Here is a 20,492-nt window from a genome sequence, read left to right on the forward strand (position 1 = left end):
AGTCAGAGTTTGAGATGCTGGGGGTTGGGATTTCAACATATGAATTTTTTGTGGGGGGCACAATTCCGCCCATAACGTGCACACACACACACACACACACACGTATATAGATGTATATATATACACACATATCTGAACCTAATTATTGTATATGTAGAGAGATACATATAGACTCATATATATGTGTGCATATCTATTCATACACACATACATATGTGACTATATGTGTATATGTATACACACATACATAGAAATGATATTTTTTCTGAATGATTTGAGAGTAAGCCAGAGACGTCATATCACATACACCACCTTTACCCCTAAATATTTCTATCTTCTACCCCTAAATGTGTCCACTTCCTAAGAATAGGGATATTCTCTTTATAACTGCAGAGCATTATCAACTTCTTACATGCACTTTGAAATAATACTTTTATCTAATCCACCTTCCATACTCTAACTTGGTCAGTTGATCTAACAAGGTCCTTTATAACATACCCGCCCCCCTTCCAGTACAGTGTAGTGTCAGGTATTGCATTTAGTTGCATGTCGTTTATCCTCTTTTTATATGGAAGATTTTCACAGCCTTTCTTTGTCTTTCATGACATTCACATTTTTAAATAACAGTCCAGCTTTTTAAAAAATGGAATGTTTACATCTTGTGTGTGTGTGTCTGATGTTTCCTTGTGATTGGATTGAATTAGACTGAGGTTGGCATACTGCACAGGCTGTGTTCTTCTCAGGGTATATTCATGTGTCCCCTCATATGTAATGTTACAATTTTTTATTTTTTAATTTTTAGCTGCGTTGGGTCTTCGTTGCTGTGCAGTCTTTCTCTAGTTGCTGCGAGCAGGGGCTACTCTTCGTTGTGGTGCGCGAGCTTCCCATTGTGGTGGCCTCTCTTGTTGTGGAGCACGGGCTCTAGGTACACAGGCTTCAGTAGTTGTGGCACACGGGCTCAGAAGTTGTGGCTTGCAGGCTTAGTTGCTCCACAGCATGTGGGATCTTCCTGGACCAGGGCTTGAACCTGTGTCCCCTGCATTGGCAGGCAGATTCTTAACCACTGCGCCACCAGGGAAGTCCCAATGTTAAATTATTGTGTGTGTGTGTGTGTGTGTGTGTGTGTGTGTGTGTGTGTGTGTGTGATGTTAGCTTTGATCACCAGGTCAAAGTCTCACTTCTCTACTGTACAATTAATGTTTAGTGTACAGTTACTTTGTATGCTGCTATTTTTACTTAACACTAGAGAAGATTGGCAGAGACTGCTAGTTTTTCCTCAGTATCCTTTCTCCAAAATTTTTTAGCTGGACATATTTCTTGAGGCTGGGAATGGTCTTATGACTAAGTCCTCTCCAGTGGTATGGGAACAGAAGTGAATGTGATTTCTAGTTCTATGTTTTAGATGTATAGAACATGCTTCCCTCTTCTATTTCCCTCTTCCCATTGGCTGGGATTTAGTCATGATAGCAGAAGCTAGGTTAGTCATCTTGAACCATGCAATGGAAGCAGCATGCGGAGAATGGCAGAACAACAAGATAGAAAGAGACTGGGATCCTGAGAATTCATGGAGGAGAGCTGCCATACCAGCTGAGACTTTTACAAAGATAAAGAAAGAAAGTTCCATCTCATTTGTGATATATTTGGGGTTTCTGTAATAGTTTCTCTACCTCTGTCTTAAGTAACATAGGTATTTCCCCTCATTGCTACATAGTTTTCATAATTATTTTTAATGGCTACACAATATTCCATCAAGTGATATACTAGTAATTAACAAACCACTCGCCTATTAAGTACAAATTGCTTATGTTTTTTCATTATTTTATATGATGTTGTGATTAAGAGTTTAATGTATATATGGCTTTTTCATTTTTGTGGATTATTTCTTTAAGATAATTCCTTAGATATGTGATTATTAGGTTAAAAATAGAAGAGATCATGGCTCTAGGTAGGTTTTGTTCAAATGTCTTCCAAAAACAAACTCTCTGTGGTTAATTCTGATGTGCAATGTTGAATTACTATGCTTTTAGATAACTATTTAAATGTCATGATAAGTGATTTAAAAAACAAAAATGTGAATTATTAAGGTTAATTATAATTGATACATTAGAGGATATTTATTTTCATATTTTCCAATGTCAATGGTATTGCCATGTTAATGCAATAAACAAAAAATGTCCAAGGTGTGGGCATGTACCTGGAAGATATACTGCATCACACCATGACCAAGTTATTGCCTTTTCAATTCTCCATTTGATTTCATAAAGGAAAGTCTCCATTTGGTAAAAATCTAGGTAGAATATAATCCATAGTTATACCTGTGATTGCCTTTTAATTATGGCAAAGGACTTGTTTTCTATTTATAGCCATAACATTTTTTAAAAATTTAAGTTTAAAAAGGTCAAATTAAAGAAAATATTAAGTATATATCATATGTGGAAGTAAAAATAGAGACAGTTGAAATCGAGAAGGACTGCAATTTGGAAATAGTTACATAAGGAAAGAGATTGAGCCCTAACAATCTCTGCTAACTCCTTGTGATCTCCAGCAGAGTGTATCTGTTTTTAATGAGAATAGTATGGTTAATTTACATTGCAGAATTGGGTACCTTTGACTTTTCCATGATCTGGAAGTAGTTTTAAAAACATTGCCCATTGGCTGTAGTCTATCTATAATTCCATTACTCTTTTAAAGTTAACAGGCCTGAAGCAGAGACAGTATAGGATATTTAGCAATTTTCTTGAAAAAGGAGTGCACCATCTCAATCTTTAGTTGACAGAGAGAACTTTATCACCTATTACTTAACCAGTGTAGTAGGCACTTTACATGCATCACCCCGGTGATCCTCACAATAGTACCGTGGGATGAAGAGCCTAATCCCCATTTTAGAGATAGGGCTTAGAGAAGTGAAGGAGTTTTCTCAGTATGAGATAGAGGGAAGATTAAATATAAAGTTCCTAATGTGTAATGTCTGGCACATGCAGCAGATACCAAATAGATAGTAGTCATTATTATTGTCATAGTGTTTGGCAAGCTCAGAATTTAGTCTGAAGTCTGCTCAATTCAATCCCATGTCTTTATAGAACACCATGCTGGGTCCTACAGAATTACAGAAAAAGAAAAAAGATAATTTAAAGATAACACAAAATTCATGTTAAATCTATGAATCATTAACTCAATAGATCTTTACTCAGTGCTTGCTATGTTCCAGATGCTATGGAATGAGCTTCCAATCATTCCATGTACCCATAGTCTAGCTCGGGATGCCACAGGTTGCTACAGTGCCCTGTTCTTCCCCAGCACAGGTAATCTGATTTAATGCCTATCATCTGTGCTGAGAGTGTGCTCTGGGGGAAGCATGTCCTGTGATGACCACTTTACCTCCGGTATGCATCTTAGTGCCCAGTAGAGTTTTATTAACGTTTCCCTCCAAGAAACACTTTCAAACTTTTTTTTAAAACCTCTCCATTATATATATATGATCCCAGCTATGCTAAAAAAAAAAAAAAATTAAAGGAAATTTCTCAGATTTCTTTATGGCTGGTGGGATTTCCAGTATTTCTTGTAACACTTTCCATATATATATTTTTTTAATAAATGTATTTATTTTATTTTTGGCTGTGTTTGGTCTTCGTTGCTGTGCGCGAGCTTGTTACTCTTCGTTGCGGTGCGCAGGCTTCTCATTGCAGTGGCTTCTCTTGTTGAGGAGCACAGGCTCTAGGCGCACGGGCTTCAGTAGTTGTGGCACGCGGGCTCAGTAGTTGTGGCTCATGGGCTCTAGAGCGCAGGCTCAGTAGTTGTGGCGCACGGGCTTAGTTGCTCCGTGGCATGTGGGATCTTCCCGGACCAGGGCTCGAATCTGTGTCCCTGCATTGGCAGGCGGATTCTTAACCACTGCATCACCAGGGAAGTCCCACACTTTCCATATTTTCTGTTTTTTGTATATAATAATAGAAAGGAGAAAATAAAGTAAAACCTACTGGTGTTGAAAAATAACATGTGAAGTCTAACAATACTGAATGTAAATGTACATAAGTGTAGTATCATTTACAATGACCACTGACAAGACCTATCTGCTTCCATTCTCCTTCCCCTTCTCCTACAAAACCAAATGGTTCGTGCAAGCAGGGGTTCAGGGACAGCATGTCCTTCTCTCATATACTTTGGCAGCATTATGAGGTGGTAATTGCATAGGGAATCCTCAAAACAAAATCTGGAAGCAGCTGGGCGAGGCAGCCCTCTTCTGGGGAAATAAGAAAATGCCATCACCCCAAAGGATGTTGGCTGGATTGTAAAGGGTGTTTAGGGCCCTTAAGGCACAAGGGCATTCAAAAGGTATTCGCTGAGAATAATGAATTTTTGAAGCTAAACGGTTATTTTGGAAGTTGAAGCATAAATGTTTATTTTTGTAAATATTGAGCATGTGTTCAAAATTTCTTAGCCTCAATTTCTCATCTGTAAAATGCAGAAAATGACCTCATAAGGTCATTTTGAAAATAATGTGAATAAATGCAGTTATTCAGCGCAGTGCTCAGCAGACAGTAAATGCTTAATAAATGACAGTCATTATTTTAACTTTTACTCATTTCATAATCTTTACAGTAATCATTTTACCTTGTGGAACTTCTCCAGTGTTTACAAGAAAGGACTCTAAGGAATCTGAGATATTGCATCTAAGAAAAATGAACATGTGTGTGTATATACATTTTAAAAGAACGATTTATGGCTAAAAAACATGAAAACATTAAACTTTGAGATCTGTTCACTGAAAAATTGTTTATTAAGGTGTTAATGTTTTATATAATTGGTTCAATATTTGTATAATTTAAAATTCTGAGTTGCCCTTGAATAATCCACATATCTACAATACTCACATATCTATAAACTATATATTTCCTGATATTTAACATAGACTTCTCTATCTTCCATTTATCAGACAAATAAAACATTAATCTTTCAAAGCTACACCTTTAGGAGTTCACAAATTCCTATTTCTTTGAGTTTTTTTTTTTTATTATACTTAAACGTTCTTAAAAGAGGAAGCTGAAAGCCCCAAACCAAAAGCCTTAATCTGCCTTTCACAATATATATGTGTATCAAATCATCATGATGTACACTTTAAATATCTTACAACCTTGTGAATGACACCTCAATAAAGCTGGAAAAAAAAATGAAATCACACAGAAAAAAGCCTTAATCTGAACCAATGTTGAGAAATAGAGCAATGAACAGGATATTTTATTCATCACACAGAAAAAATACAGAATATATCTAGTAATTTAGTTTTGCCTAAAGAGAATATACTTTGTATTTAGAGAAATAAAAGATTAGTTGTCAGGAGTTGCTTTTGGAGAATGATCAATAAGTGTCTTATCAATGGTCAGATACTGATACCAGGGACCATCGCCTCTTACACGCATTAAACTTCGTACTTCCAGCTCCTTTAACCTGTAACAAACAGAATGGTGATATTGTGACTACAGCATTTCCAATTATAAAGTTAATGAATTATCTCCATAAAGAACAACCACTTGAGAGTCTTGCTTTTATGTAAAATATAATGTCCCTCCACAGATCCATGTGTATGCATATATCTGATATGTACCTATAAGCAAAATTTGGGACTTATTTTGGCTTTTATTATCTTGCTTATGTAGTTAGCCAATGAATATTGTTTTTAATCACCCAAGTGTCACTTGAATTGATAATCAATTCTCTCCTCCTGCCCCTGTTCTTTGTCTGGACAGATCACTTTCACTTGAATAGTGATAATGCATTTCCTGTCTTCTTGCCTTTTAAATGTTTAAAGGAGAGTCATTTACAGAACACCTACTATTATGACCACATACTGTGCCAAGTGCTAGAAATTAAAAGGGAACAAGCCTTCCTGGAGGAGCTCACATCCCCTGTCTATACTGGCTGCCCATCACCATTAGGACAGAAAACCTCTTGAGAGCAGAGATGGTATCTTATTCACCAGCCACCAGCATCACACCGAGCCTGGTCAACATTGGACCATCAATATTTGTAAAGAAAAGAAAAAAGAAAAACCAGGATTAAGAAAAACATTCTTCGACTCTAAGACTACTTATTTGTCCTCATCCTTCTTCACAAACTGAATAATCTCTATTCTAGAAAGATACTTTCCTTCTTCCACAGCCAAGCCTTTGCACAAAACTACCACACATTCCTGGAATAATCCCTTCTCCATCAAGCCTTTTACTTTCCATTTTTATAGACTACATATTAACTTTTTATATGACTGGAAATCTGTCACAGTTAAATTATTCACTTTATTAACCTTAACCAGCTTACCAACCCTATCTATGACAGATAATACACCTTTGTGATAGTGTATGTAAGAGAATACATTTATTTTTTTTTAGGATTAAATATCATCCTTTTTCTTTTCTACTGTTTATAATGCAATTATCCAAAATGCAAGTAATTAAAATAGTCATCACAGGGGACTGGTTAAATAAATAATTGTTCACCCATATAATGGACAACCTATGCACCTGTTAAAAAGAATGAGGGAAATCTATATATAGTAACATGGAAGGAGAGGACAGATATATCATTAGGTTGAAAAAGCAAGGTATAAAATGAGTCTGTGTGGCATCTTCTCATTTCATTAAAAAGCATAGAAAATCATTTGTGCTATGTATATGTACACATGTACAGAGTATTAAAAATTCTGGAGGACCAAAAATAAATTATCTCTGGGGGAATCACTTACGTAAGACAGTCCCTTTCTATTTTATACCTTTCCTTTAAGCTTCAGTTTTCCAAATACCTAAACGTATATTTTTAAAAATCTGTAGGTACTCCCCATTCCATTCTCACACTGGCATCTTTCTTTTAGGAGTAAAAGTCAGGGTCCTGTTTTAGTTTTTTAAAAAATATTTATTTATTTATTTATTTATTTATTTAGGCTGCTCCAGGTCTTAGTTGCGGCACACGGGATCTTCATTGTTGCGTGTGAGATCTTTTTAGTTGCGGCATGCGGACTCTCAGTTGTGGCATGCATGCAGGATCTAGTTCCCCGACCAGGGACCGAACCCAGACCCCCTGCACTGGTAGCGTGGAGTCCGACCCACTGGACCACCAGAGAAGTCCCCTGTTTTTGTTTTTATTTTTACTTTGTTTTGATGTTTGGGATCGCTATATGTCTAAGAAATTTTGGAATCTGATGTTTTATCAAAGGTATATGTCTGAAGTTCAAAAATGTCCAAAGCTCACTAAGTATGAGGCATAATGCTATTCCATGCTCTTAAATACTTAATGATAGTTCTATATGGTAACTACATATACATGTAATTACATATCTATAAAACAAGACAATCATATGTTCATTTAATCATTTAAATAGTTTTCAATATCATAGCAATTTTTGTAAACTACAAAATTAAAGCAGAATGAACGGAAAGCAGATCAATGGTAGCCTGGGGCCAAGAGTAAGGGATGGGGATTGACTGAAGGGACAGGAAAGAGACTCACTAGGTGATCAAAATGACCTTGATAGTGGTGGTTACAGTTATATATTTTGTCAAAACCCACTGAACTTAATGGGTACCTTCGATTGTACGTAAACCTCACTCCAAACGCCAAAATAAATCTCAGAAAAGATCATATTTAAAAGTAGAAAAAGAAAATATGAGTGAACATTAAAAAATAATTTTGGACTTGTGTATTTACTTATTTTATTATTATCAGAGACCTATATATGACACAAAATTCCAGAAGCTAAAGAAAAAGACTGACAAGCTTGACAATCATTAAATGAGTAAATATATTAAAAGCAATTAAAGCATCAGTACATAGTAAGTGTTCAAAAACATATTAGCTACTCCTGCACTTCTGTAATCTGAAACATAAAAACACTAAGTTGCAAAATGACCTAAATAGACATTTCTCCAAAGAAGACATACAGATGGCCACGAAGCACATGAAAAGATGCTCAACATCACTAATTATTAGAGAAATGCAAATCAAAACTACAATGAGGTATCACCTCACACCAGTTAGAATGGGCATCATCAGAAAATCTACAAACAGCAAATGCTGGAGAGGGTGTGGAGAAAAGGGAACCCTCTTGCACTGTTGGTGGGAATGTAAATTGATACAGCCACTATGGAGAACTGTATGGAGGTTCCTTAAAAAACTAAAAATAGAATTACCATATGACCCAGCAATCCCACTACTGGGCATATACCCAGAGAAAACCGTAATTCAAAAAGACACATGCACCCGAATGTTCATTGCAGCACTATTTACAATAGCCAGGACATGGAAGCAACCTAATGCCCATCGACAGACGAATGGATAAAGAAGTTGTGGTACATATATACAATGGAATATTACTCAGCCATAAAAAGGAACGAAATTGAGTCATTTGTTGAGACGTGGATGGATCTAGAGACTGTCATACAGAGTGAAGTAAGTCAGAAAGAGAAAAACAAATATCGTATATTAACGCATGTATGTGGAACCTAGAAAAATGGTACAGATGAGCCGGTTTGCAGGGCAGAAGTTGAGACACAGATATAGAGAACAGACATATGGACACCAAGGGGGGAAAACTGCGGTGGGGTGGGGATGGTGGTGTGCTGAATTGGGCGATTGGGATTGACATGTATACACTGATGTGTACAAAATTGATGACTAATAAGAACCTGCAGTATAAAAAAACAAACAAACAAAACAACTAATACTAAACTTTCATTGGGTTATTTGTATGGAAATATGTTAATATAAATGTTTCAGACATTAAAAAAAAAAAATTCTACACTGTCAGAAGACAAATGACAAGCTAGGAAAACATATCTGCAACAAAAACAAAAGGGGCTATTTTAATCAATGCACAAATTAATAGAAAATGGGCAATTTATGAAAAAGAAATATAAACAACCAATAGATATACGAAAAAATACTCAACTTTGCCAAAAAATACAAAATTGAAATGATGAGATAACATTTTTCAACTGTCTTATCAGCAAAAATGTTTAGGTTTGATAAATTCCTTTACTGGGAAAGGTATGGAGAAACAGAATTATCCTGTATTGGTGACAGAAAAGACCACTGGTACAACTTTTTAAAGAAGAGTTTGACAAAAGCTATCTAAAATTTAAAGCATAACATTTGGTTTATCAGTGCCACTGCTAGGAATTTATATTCCAGATACACTGAATAAATATGCAAAAATATATGAGGATATTCACCACAGCACAATGTATAATTATCAAAAAACTTGGAGAGAGCCTAAGTACCAACAATAGGTCCCCCACCGGTTAAAAAAATTAAGGCACATCCATCCAGTGCAGCCATTAAAAAGAAGAGAGTATATGCTATTACCGAAAGATCAAGATACAGTTGGCCCTATCTATCTTCGGAGGGCCAACTGTTCTATGCCATTTTATATAGGGACTTGAGCATTCTCAGACTGGTATCTACTGGAGGTCCTGGAACCAATCCCCCTCAGTTAACAAGGAATGACTGTATATTTACATGAAAGGAAGACAAGGCACAGAACAGTGTTGATAACAGGATTCCATTTGTGTTAATATATTTTGTAAATGATATATATAAAAATATATTTTTAATGCATAAAATATAAGAGATCATTAAATAGTAGTCACTTCTAAGGATGACACTGGGTGTAAGAAGAAAGGAAATTGGGTGGGGGAAGGGGAGGGAGAGGGCTACCTTGCACTTAAAAGAGTCAGGACATTTCCAAAAAGAATTCTTTTTAATCTGACAGATGTTATCTCCTAATAGCCTTCTAGTCTCCAACTCATAATCTCCACTCTAAACAGGCTAATTCTCTCTCCATCTTCACCCTTTTACACAGAGCATCCTACAGTGTTGAAATAGTTTTATTAAATTTCTTCCTGTGGCTTGCAACTGTAGGAAAGGATTTTCTTCCCTGCACTCCAACCCCTGCCCTTCAACCCCTGCCCTTTTTTTTTTTTTTTTACCGTAATTCAGCTTTTTCAGCTTCAATTTGAAGGATAGCCATTGTTCTTTCATAATTCTTTTCAGGACTATCAAAGAAAGTTCGGGCAATCCATCTTGATATAGGATGCTACAACAGAAAATGTGTTTAAAATTAGTGTCTGAAAAGTACTTTGCTTTTCCAGTTTACTATTCTCCTAAAATGACCATCTCAGGTAAATCAATAACACTTTTATGTATCAACCACTTTATATATTTTTTAAATAATTTTAATCTGTTCGGTAGATACTACCTTTGTCCTCATTTATAGATGAGCAAATTCCACAAGGTTGTACAGTTACTGGGTTGCAGCATCTGGACTCAGGCCAGGTCTGTCTCACTCTAAAACCTGTGCTCTTTCCTATTACACTACACTATGAGTATCTTAAGTGGCAGATTTTGGAGCCAAACCTGGGGTCTGGTGATCTCAAAATGGCGTTCTTTCCACCAGTCAGCCAAGATAAACTAATTATATGGCTTACCTTAAGATTTAATAATGAAGTATTTCTTTTCTAAAATATAATTCATTCAGATAATAAAACATGATAAGATATACCGTAATCAAGGCCATCTCACTACAACACTTGTAACGACAAGTAACAGAATTAATTTTGGGTTTTAGTAGCCATGACAGTACGGTAAAATGACTAAATAACAGTGCAGGCTCTGGAGTCAAGACTGCCTGGGTTCAAATACTGACCCTATCCCTTAGACAGAGCACTTAACCTCTTTTAAGCCTCAGCTTCCTCATCTCTAAAGCAGAAATAATAATAGTACCATTTACGTGGAATGAGATAATATTTGCAAAACACTTATCATAGTGCCTGCTACACAGTGGGTGTTCAATAAATGACAGCTAGCATTAGTATCAGTACAGTTTTCCCTATGGCATAGAACGTAGGATAAATTCTGACTGTTACTCTCTAGGTTGAGAACACAGTGCAGAGTTAGTCTTTAAAAAATCATAAAGCTTAAGGTAATAAAACAATGCAGAAAATTACCAAAATTTACTTATAAAAAGTGAGCACAAAATGTATCATTTACTTGATATAAAAAATTGAATATAAAACTATACCACAATTGCTAAATTAAGATATTAACCAGTACATTGACAAGACACCTAACTGAAAATAACTTTCAGTGACCTATACCAACCTTGAAATACTCCCAGTGTTCTGGGGTATAGCCTTCTGGAATTTCTGCTAACTCAGCTTCACCTAATAAGAGAAAACAGTGATATTGAACTTTAGTATCAGGAGTTTATAATGTTAATTCTTCACTATTTAAGTAAGAAACCAACCTCTAGTGGTTTTAAAGAACCTTTTGTTTTGTAGCAATGAAGATATCTAATATTTTAAATTCACTTCAATCTGGTGGAAAAATCATTCATTAGATATTTTTTAGATGTCTTCTATGTGTAATGCATTGTATATAGGCATTATATGAGGGTTCTCATTTTGTTTTTATATAGTATAACAAGATATAATAAAAGACATACTATTCCTCTGGTTTTCCTTAAACGTCCTAGACAAAATATTTAGGATTCAAGATGTTAGAAGTACTGTGAGCAGAATTTCCCAGGAGACCTAATATTTACTATCATTCACAAATCCATTCTTTTTTGGAAGATTATAACTTTATATGTTCCAGGATGGATAAAAAAATTCTTCCATCCCTCAGTCTCTCTTCCACCTCTATCTCTTTCTATTTTCCTTATTCAGACTTCTCAAAGCTGGTTTTGGGAAATGAGAAAGAGGAAGAAGACAGGCCTTTTATGTGGCCTATAGAGTCAGTGACCTTAAAGGTTTTTGGAGAAAACAAAAAGTTAAAAAAAGAACCACTGTGTGCTATTGCAGATTAAGATTTAGTTATTTTAAAATAAATTCTCATGCTTATGTTTATTTTATTATTTGAAGAACTTTCCCTTATAATATCCATAATTTCTTTTTTTATATTAATGTACACAGGTTTTAAAAATTTACTAATTTAGTCAGTGGGGGAGATACTTACCAATGAATACATTCACCAGAGTTATGCCAATTGCTACTGGAATCCCAGTCAACAAAATGTAGAATCTCTGTTAAGATTAAAAAAAAAAAAAAAAATGTTTTCACATAACCATTTCCTAACTCCTTTCCTCACACTCAAACTGTCCTCCTTACATGATTTCCTTATATTTCTTATAAAATAAACTTGCCAAATTGGAGATGTGGTATAAAATTATTTCTGTAATTTTCTTTTGCTCTAGCTTTTAGATGCCTATATTTAGCATCAAAAATGAAAGAAGAAAGCAAAGACTAATTGTACAAGTATAATGCAATATATATTTAAGTGATTTTTCATTTTTTGGTTAAAGCAATGTCATAAAAGAAATTTTTATATTAAGAATAAAAGTGTAAGAAGATGAGGGCGATTTCTGGAGTCTGAGTTGGTCATCACAAGAAAAGTAGGAGCTCAACCATGGGGATGGAGAAGGGCATTAAGCACAATGGACAGGCAAGGGAAGGTCTAGAGGTCAGCCAGTGGGTCACAGCTTTAGGAACAGTGGCAGAGTCCAGTCTTCCACCTTCTAAGTCTCTACTTTTCTTTATAGAGTCTTGAGATACAAACATACAGTCAATGTCCTGCTTCACTCTCTGAAATCAATGTTCCTAAACAACAAAGAAATAAAAAATCATATCCCAAAATAATGGAGTTACATATTTAAAGAAGTCCTTCAATGAGTTCTTTGTTAATTTAAAGAATATATTAGTAATACAAATAATTATCCCCAAATGAATCCATTTTCAGTTTTATAATTTATAGATTTTTCTTTTGGTCAGGGAACACAGATGATTTCAAAACCCCATAATCTTGAGAAGAAAGGAATGTTTCAATTTTTACCTGCAATATGCATGAATTCTTTTTTTGAAGAAGGAAAGGTTCACTAACTTAAAAATAAATTCAGTAACAAACCAGACCTTACTACTCAATCTCAATATTTTTTGAGAAAAGGAATATGAATTTACAAAAAAAAATCTTTTATAAAATGAAAGATGTTTTCTAAATAGGAAAAAAATTTCCTATTTATATGTAAAGAGTTTAGTTCAACAAGTTTTAACTCACCATTAATTTCAAAAAACGTCTGTCATAGAACCCAGAAGGCTTGACGATAAACAGTCTTTTCCCATGGTCTCCACTGTGTCGCACAGGAGCTGGAAATATTAAATAACCCTGTTATATACAAGGTTTATATGGATATACTGTTATATTTTGAGATAAAAGTCAGACTATAAGAAAATGTACATGCATAAATGTTTAATATGAATTAAGATAAAGCATCCCTTCTCTGCCAAAATATATATATACATATATATATATATATATATATGATTAAGATAAAAAAATACATGCTTCTTTATTTGAGTACTAAAAGCAGGGAAGACTAGGATATCTTTAAACAGAGATTGATGTACTGTTCTAAACTATAGCTCTCCTCATTTTTATTCAACATATTCATCAATATTTTCATCATTTTTATTCATCAATATTCAAGATATTGATATTTATTGAAGAAATATCTAAATGATTATTTGAATTTGTTTCAGTAGCAGGCAGGGAGATCAGATACTCTTGGTGGGCTATGTACCTTTGTTTACCTCTGCAATAAATATGTGTTAATGCTGCAAAAGAAATTAATTTAAATTGCCTCATATGATGAGGCAATATACATTAGGGACTTGATGCAAAATAAATGGAAAGATATTTATTCAATATCTCTCTAGCAGGAATTTGAACTTGTTCAAAAGAAAACACTCTAACATATCTTGATAAAATCCTTTTATAAGCCATTTCTTCTTTTTTTTTAGTTGAGGTATAATTTACAATGTTGTGTTTGTTTCTGGTGTACAGCAAAGTGATTTCAGTTATACATATATATATTCCTTTTCACATTCTTTTCCATCATAGTTTATTACAAGATACTGAATATAGTTCCCTTTGCTATACAGTAGGACCTTGTTGTTTACTTTATATATAGAGTTTGTATCTGCTAATCCCAAACTCCTAATTTATCCCCCTCCCCTTTCTTTCCCCTTTGGTAACCATAAGTTTGTTTTCTATGTCTATGAGTCTGTTTCTCTTTTGCAAATAAGTTCATTTGTATCATATTTTAGATTCCACATATAAGTGATATATAATATTTGTGTTTCTCTGTATGACTTACTTCACTTAGTATGATAATCTCTAGGTCCATCCATGTTGCTGCAAATGCGTAAGCCATTTCTTATTGTAAATATCCTTCTCTTCAAATCCTCTCCCAGACGGTATTTAATCAAGCCTTGCTGAAGATAAACTGAGGCAAAACTCTCACTCTTGGATCTGCTTTCTATGCGATTTCCCTTTCTTGGAAGTCTGGAAGGATCACTATGGCCACTCTAAGCCCTTTCTGCCAAAAGCAGGAAAGGCTCTAACATTACTGAGAAACTGAGGGTTACTGTGCTTCTGCTGTGTAACCGCATTCAAGGAAATTTCCCATGAGTCATTGCTGAATAAAAAACTTATTTCCCATTAATGGAATTTTAGTCATAATAGATGTCAGAAAGATTTGTATCCTTTGTTCAAGCTTAAATGTCAAGAATGACCTCCCCTCTCCTGAAATCTATTCTTTAGGCCCAGGTGACATCTTATCCTCCAAGAAACCAACATGCTTCCCAACCAGATGAGAGCTCTCCTACCTCTGAACTGCTGTATATTCTACTGATGTGTAAACTTGCTTTCACTGCCCCCACTGAAATATAAGTGTCTCGAAGGCAGGAACTGTCTTAAATTTTGATACCACCTGCAGCAGCTTGCAATGAATTTAGAAGGTTAATTCACAAGAGAATTAGAAGCTGGCACGAGTTTACTAAGTATAAATCATCTACTAAGCCTTCTAAAATAACAAGAGAATTTGACAAGGTAAGTATGTATTTCTGCAAATCATTTGAAAGATGCAATAGAAATTTCTGTGGACTAGATGAAAAAAATGGTCTGGATAACAGTACAAACCACTCATTAATTCAATAAATATTTAAGTGCCTACTATGTACAGGTCTTATTCTAGGTCTATAGTATAAGAGGGATTTAGATTCTGCTGGGAGAAAAAAATAGATAATATAATTACAAATCTATATTGTAATAGACAACAATCTTTGTTGTCTTTGTTGTCTATAAGGACAACAAAGGAAAGAAACAGGATGCAGTGTCAGAAAAGAAAAGGCTCAGAAGTAAAGCCCCTCTTTAGACAGGTTGGTGGAGTTGGGGAGGTATGAGGAAGGCACATTATAAACTGAGAGAAGTAGCAAGTTAGAAGAAATCTGTAATGGGTAATGGCTGATTGATTATACCCAAAAGGTGCTGATTACTTAACGCAGTAACCTGCCAAAGGGCTCTCTCACGATTTCTATGAATGGCCTGAGTGTGGTGGAGATGGTATTCCTGATGATACAGAGCTACTGCTACAAGAGTGGCTACTACACCAATGATGAAATAGGATCCCCCCAAAAGTCCTCCTACACATTTACAAAAGGCTGAATCTAAAAGGATTAAGTATAGTAAGTGGAAAGTCCTACTTGAACACTCCAGAAGTTTAGTGGCTCACAAACTTAAGAAAAGTCACTGGTGGGAGTTCCCTGGTGGCCTAGTGGTTAGGATTCCGGGCTTTCACTGCCATGGCCCAGGTTCAATCCCTGGTCGGGGAATCGAGATCCCGCAAGCTGTGTGGCGTGGCCAAAAAAAAAAAAAAGTCATTGGTGTCATGTGGATGTGGTTACCAAAAAATCCCAAAGGTAATCCAATCTTAATCTGATGTACCAGAAATACAGGGTCAAAACAGAAGGAGCCCTCCACCTTCATGTCTTACTAGACCCACCGAAGTGTGTCCATCCCAGAGTACAGTGTTTTAGAGGGACAATCTGGAGCACGTCCCAAGTTAAGCAACCAGGATGGCAAACAACCTGGAAATTGACCTACTGAAACTGAAAGAACTGAAGCTGACTGGTCTACAAAAAAGAAGTCAGGATAGAGACCAGAGAAGTGTCTTTAAAGAGCTGAAGGCTGTCCAATGACAAAGGCTTACACTATTCTGTGTTGACCTGAAAGGAAGAACTAGGATCAATGTGCGAAAGAGTAATTTTTAGCTTAATACAAGGAAGAAGTTTCTAACAATTTTAGTGGTTGAAAATAAAACTGGACTGCCTCCCCAGTCCCCATTATGGAGTTATTCGAGTATCACTAATGGAATGTAACAAGGATTAGCATACTACAGGGGGTGGCCTAGAAGATTTCTCAGGTCCTTTCCCTCAAAGAATCTGAATAGATGGCCTCTCTTAGAATAAAAAGACATACCTTTCCTACTGATCAATCTCAATGGTTTCCTTCCAACACCAAGAACTCTTTCCTGCTTTCAGGTCTTTGCACTTACCTTCCTCTTTGCTTGGAAGCTTTTCCTCAGGCTCTTTGAATGGCTAGCTCCTCACCCCATCCTTCAGAGGTAAGATCAAATGTTACCTCCTCAAAGAAGTCTTCTCTGACTACCCTATCCCAAGCTGGTCTCCCACTTATTCTCCTTAATATCATTTGGTTATTTCCTTTAGAACAATAAGCACTAAGCTGAATCATTCAGTAGTGTATCTCCAGTGCACCTTAGTGTCTGCCACATAGTAGGAGCTCCATAAGTATTGTTGAATTTACATTTCTTAAGTAAATTTAATGTTGGTAGGGGATCTTTCTTTAGTCCCTGGAAGTAAATCTTCTCAGAAGAGACAGTATACTCCCAACTTTCCCTTTCAATCAGACGGACAGACAGACAGACACACACTCACACATACACACACAAACTGATCACAAATGACAGTATTAGTAGATGTGGAAAGTGTAACAAACAAAAAAAAACTATGGAAGAAAGCTTGAGCTGGCTGCATTCTAGCAACATTAAACGGTTAGTAACGTGAACTTCTTGCTTTCTTTACCTATAATTACCCTACTGTTAAACAATTATTCATGTCATTAAATGTGTTAGGTAACTGTTATACTATTAACTGTTCTAAAGGATATTTCATAGCACTAAACTCTTTTCAAATATTCTGAGCCCTCATGATTTGTGGTTGTAGTAGGGCCATCTGCTTAAAATCTAAAATTATTAGAGTGAACATTGCTTGCAACCAGGTGACTGCCAGGATTTCTGGAACTCAATCCTTCTGCCACAAAAATAGGCATTTTCCTCCACTCTCTACAGCCTGGAATGTCTCAATTAAGCTACTCAGTAATTACGTGGAACTAAGGTTTCACTAACCAATTTTTTTTAATGCAAATAACTTCAGGAAAGTTATGCTTTGGACAATTGTGATACTTGTGAGGATCAAATAAGACAATACCAGATTTTTTTGTCTCCAAGACAACACCCAAAATTGGTCATTTTCTTTCCCTCATTCCAGACTATTCCCAGTTAATGGCACCACCAACTCAATTACCCAGGCTAAAAATCTCAGTCCTCTTCCTGTGCCTCATTCATCAGTTGTCAAGGCCTCTTGATTCGAAAATTCGAACTTTCCATTTCTCTCCAAGACCTCTTCACCTCAGTGGCTTAAGTAATCAACATGCCTGATAAGCCATCCAATATTCGGAAGCATCTTCCTAAAACATACTACGGATGCTGCTCTTCCGCTAAAATACTCTCGGGTGCCTACAAAATCGTTAAGATACTTTGGCTTTGTATTCAGTCCCTCCCCTAATTAGGTCCTAACTTCTCTTTTTTTAACCTTCTCTCTCAACACCTACCTATCCCAAGAGCCCCATATTCAGATATATCAGAAAACATGTCCTTTACTTTTCCATCAATTGCACCTGTTAAAACTATCCCTAGAATCCAGTTAACATGCCTCATCATCCATGTCTGAATTAAGTCCACACTACTTTGTTTATAAAATCATTTTAATACTCTTCTCAGGTTTTAAAGCCATAATTATATGCACATCAGCCTTCAACATAAAAGTTCTCTGCAGCTGAGGGAAGAACTTAAGCTTATTTCTAGAATCCCTTGATGTTTGACATTTAATAAATAATTAAACAGAATACTTTTATCTGCTTATTTTCTGAGAAAGGTTTTCACTGAGAGTGATTGATGATAACATGACAGTCCTAGATGTTTAAGAAAGGTGAGACCACAGGGCCCTGTAGAAGTTAATGCCCAGTGCTGTAGATTTTTCCCACTCACTCTTTACCACTACCTTTGAGGTAAGTTAAAATTATCACCCTCTTTTTAAAAACAAAACAAAACAAAACAGTTCTTATGGTAAGAGACAAGTTCATTCAAAATGACATTTCTAGAAAGATGCAAAATTATGCAGAAACACATTTCAGGGTTATAAATACTTGTCAGTGGGAAAGAGATTAGTTTTATTTTATTTCCCTGTCAACAGAAAATAAGCACACTTGTAATAAAATCCTCTTTTTTTTCTTTCTAAATCCTCTTTTTTAACGATGAAGAAATGCAGGTTTGGTGCAATTAAGTGCCTTCCACTTAGCTTCCCAGATGTGATGACCCAAGCTCACAGAGTTACTAAACTCTGGAGCTAGGATTTAAACCTAGGCAGTCTATCTCCAGAGGAAACAAAACCAGACAAGGTTCTCTCCTCTGCTGTATCTTACGTTCTCCTAGAGGCAGACATAAACAGTAATATAAAACAGACTACAACCTTTCATTCCACAGTGACAGATTAGGTTTCACATGCAAAATACCTTTGAAAGTAGGTACACTGCTGAAACACAGTAACACTCACTATAGCTATCATATCCTTTCCTGCTCCCAGTGGAAAGGGTGTAGATTACCTGCGAGGATCCTTCCTGAGCTCCAAGAATGGGGAGTAGTGTATAAACGGGATCTAGGGGAGAAATTTTACCTCAGTTTATCTCCAGGTAGGCATGATTAAGTACTATGGGGGGAGGGGGTATTTGAAGAGGATATTTGTAATCAGAAATGGCTTACAAAGGAATTTTATCAAGGAATGTAAGCACATGTAGTTTTGTAACAGGTTCAAATTCCTGCTGGAAATTTGTTCAATGCCACTGGTCCTTTCCATTTTTCCAGCAAGTCCCTCATGGCATCAGTGTATAATGCCTCATCATGTGAAGTGACGTAATTCAAATTAAATTGGGAGAAGAGCAGTAAACAGAAAAAGATATTTTTAAGTTGGAGAAGAATCTTTTGGGCTTTAAATTTCACTTCCTCTGTATCTACTTGTATTGCATAGGACAAATCGCTTACAGTATATTTTTGATCAAGAGGATTAAATGAATACCTTTAATATCTTAGAATGGTGCCTGGCACATAATATGTGCTCAATAAATGTTAGCTCCCATTATTATTATTCAACTTAATACAGTAGTGCATTATTTTTGTAATAATTGAGTCACAGTTTCCTCATCTGTAAAATGGGGTAACACTGTACTCACTTTGCAGAATCCAAAAGGGAATAAAGCAGACTGAATACAAAGCATTTGATGCTTTGCTATTATGATTATTCATTCCCCCAGAGTTCAACCCACAGTCTCCAAGAGGCTCCAAATAATCCTCCCATGACTGCAGTGACTTTCCTAGGACCTAGGAACTTTTTCTTCATAGGTCCCTTCCTCTCTAAGAAGACATTAAAAATAATTATTTTATGATTCCGTTGATAGAAAACGAATACAATTGAGGTTGGATTCAGCATCACATATGCTTTAACATTATAGCCCTTTTCCTTCTGATTTTAAAAGAAATTTAAATTCAAACATTTTCGTGGACACCTAGAAGTATCATGAAGGCACTGTGCCTAGCAGATGAGTTAGCCCTGAGCCTCTCCACCTGTCCATATATCAATATTATTACTTAGCATCAGCGGGCTCCTCTGCAATGTGACTTCCCACCTTGTGAGATTAAAACGTAGCGCAGGTGGAACATACAAAGAATCTGGTGCCTGAGAGACATGGGTCCCAGCTCTTTGCCTTTCTAACATCAGCTTCATCCGCAAATTACCACCAACAGGATAGGTGAATGACAAAGCGTCTCACAAATTCTAATTAATTACTTAAACACGATCGATCTGATTACTCCAGGAAAACCCTCAGTCTCCTCACATAGCCCATGCTCCGTCTCTCAAGTCCCAAGTCCTCAACTTCTCCCAGCTCTCTCCGGATTCCACCAAGGTCACCCGGGAAGAGTCCTCCATCTCTCCTCCCGCGTTTCTTGATAGCGCTTTCTCCCAAAGCCAGTACCCACCGACAGTCTTCGGAAAGTCACGGGTGAGGAAGCCCCCGAATACAAGTCTAGCGTCAAGGCGGCGGCCAGACAGAGCGGCCACTGCAGAGACCGAAACCCGCTGTAATAAACTCATGGCCGCCATGGCTACTACGGGCAAGAGAAGAGCGGGCAAATGTAACGGGAGCCGAGAGAGCCAATTTCCCAACGAGGGCGAAGCCGGAAGTGGCCATGTTGAGTGAGGGCA

General features: G+C 36.2%; 1 protein-coding gene across 2 annotated transcripts; it reads right to left on the reverse strand.

Moving 5' to 3' along the window:
• Positions 1–5,206: 5,206 nt before the first annotated feature.
• NDUFB5 (NADH:ubiquinone oxidoreductase subunit B5) lies at positions 5,207–20,420 on the reverse strand. 2 transcript variants are annotated; one of them, XM_061193386.1, is made up of 6 exons: positions 20,267–20,420; positions 13,096–13,184; positions 12,001–12,067; positions 11,146–11,207; positions 9,975–10,081; positions 5,207–5,445 (listed from the first exon to the last, which is right to left on the reverse strand). In XM_061193386.1, the coding sequence occupies exons 1-6, from the start codon at positions 20,388–20,390 to the stop codon at positions 5,325–5,327; spliced, it is 570 nt and encodes a 189-aa protein (XP_061049369.1). In that variant the 5' UTR covers positions 20,391–20,420; the 3' UTR covers positions 5,207–5,324. The 2 variants fall into 2 exon arrangements, with proteins under 2 accessions (XP_061049369.1, XP_061049370.1); XM_061193387.1 differs by lacking the exon at positions 9,975–10,081.
• Positions 20,421–20,492: the final 72 nt, after the last annotated feature.

The sequence above is a fragment of the Eubalaena glacialis genome, chromosome 6 (assembly GCF_028564815.1).
Source record: "Eubalaena glacialis isolate mEubGla1 chromosome 6, mEubGla1.1.hap2.+ XY, whole genome shotgun sequence".
Classification (NCBI taxonomy): domain Eukaryota; kingdom Metazoa; phylum Chordata; class Mammalia; order Artiodactyla; family Balaenidae; genus Eubalaena; species Eubalaena glacialis.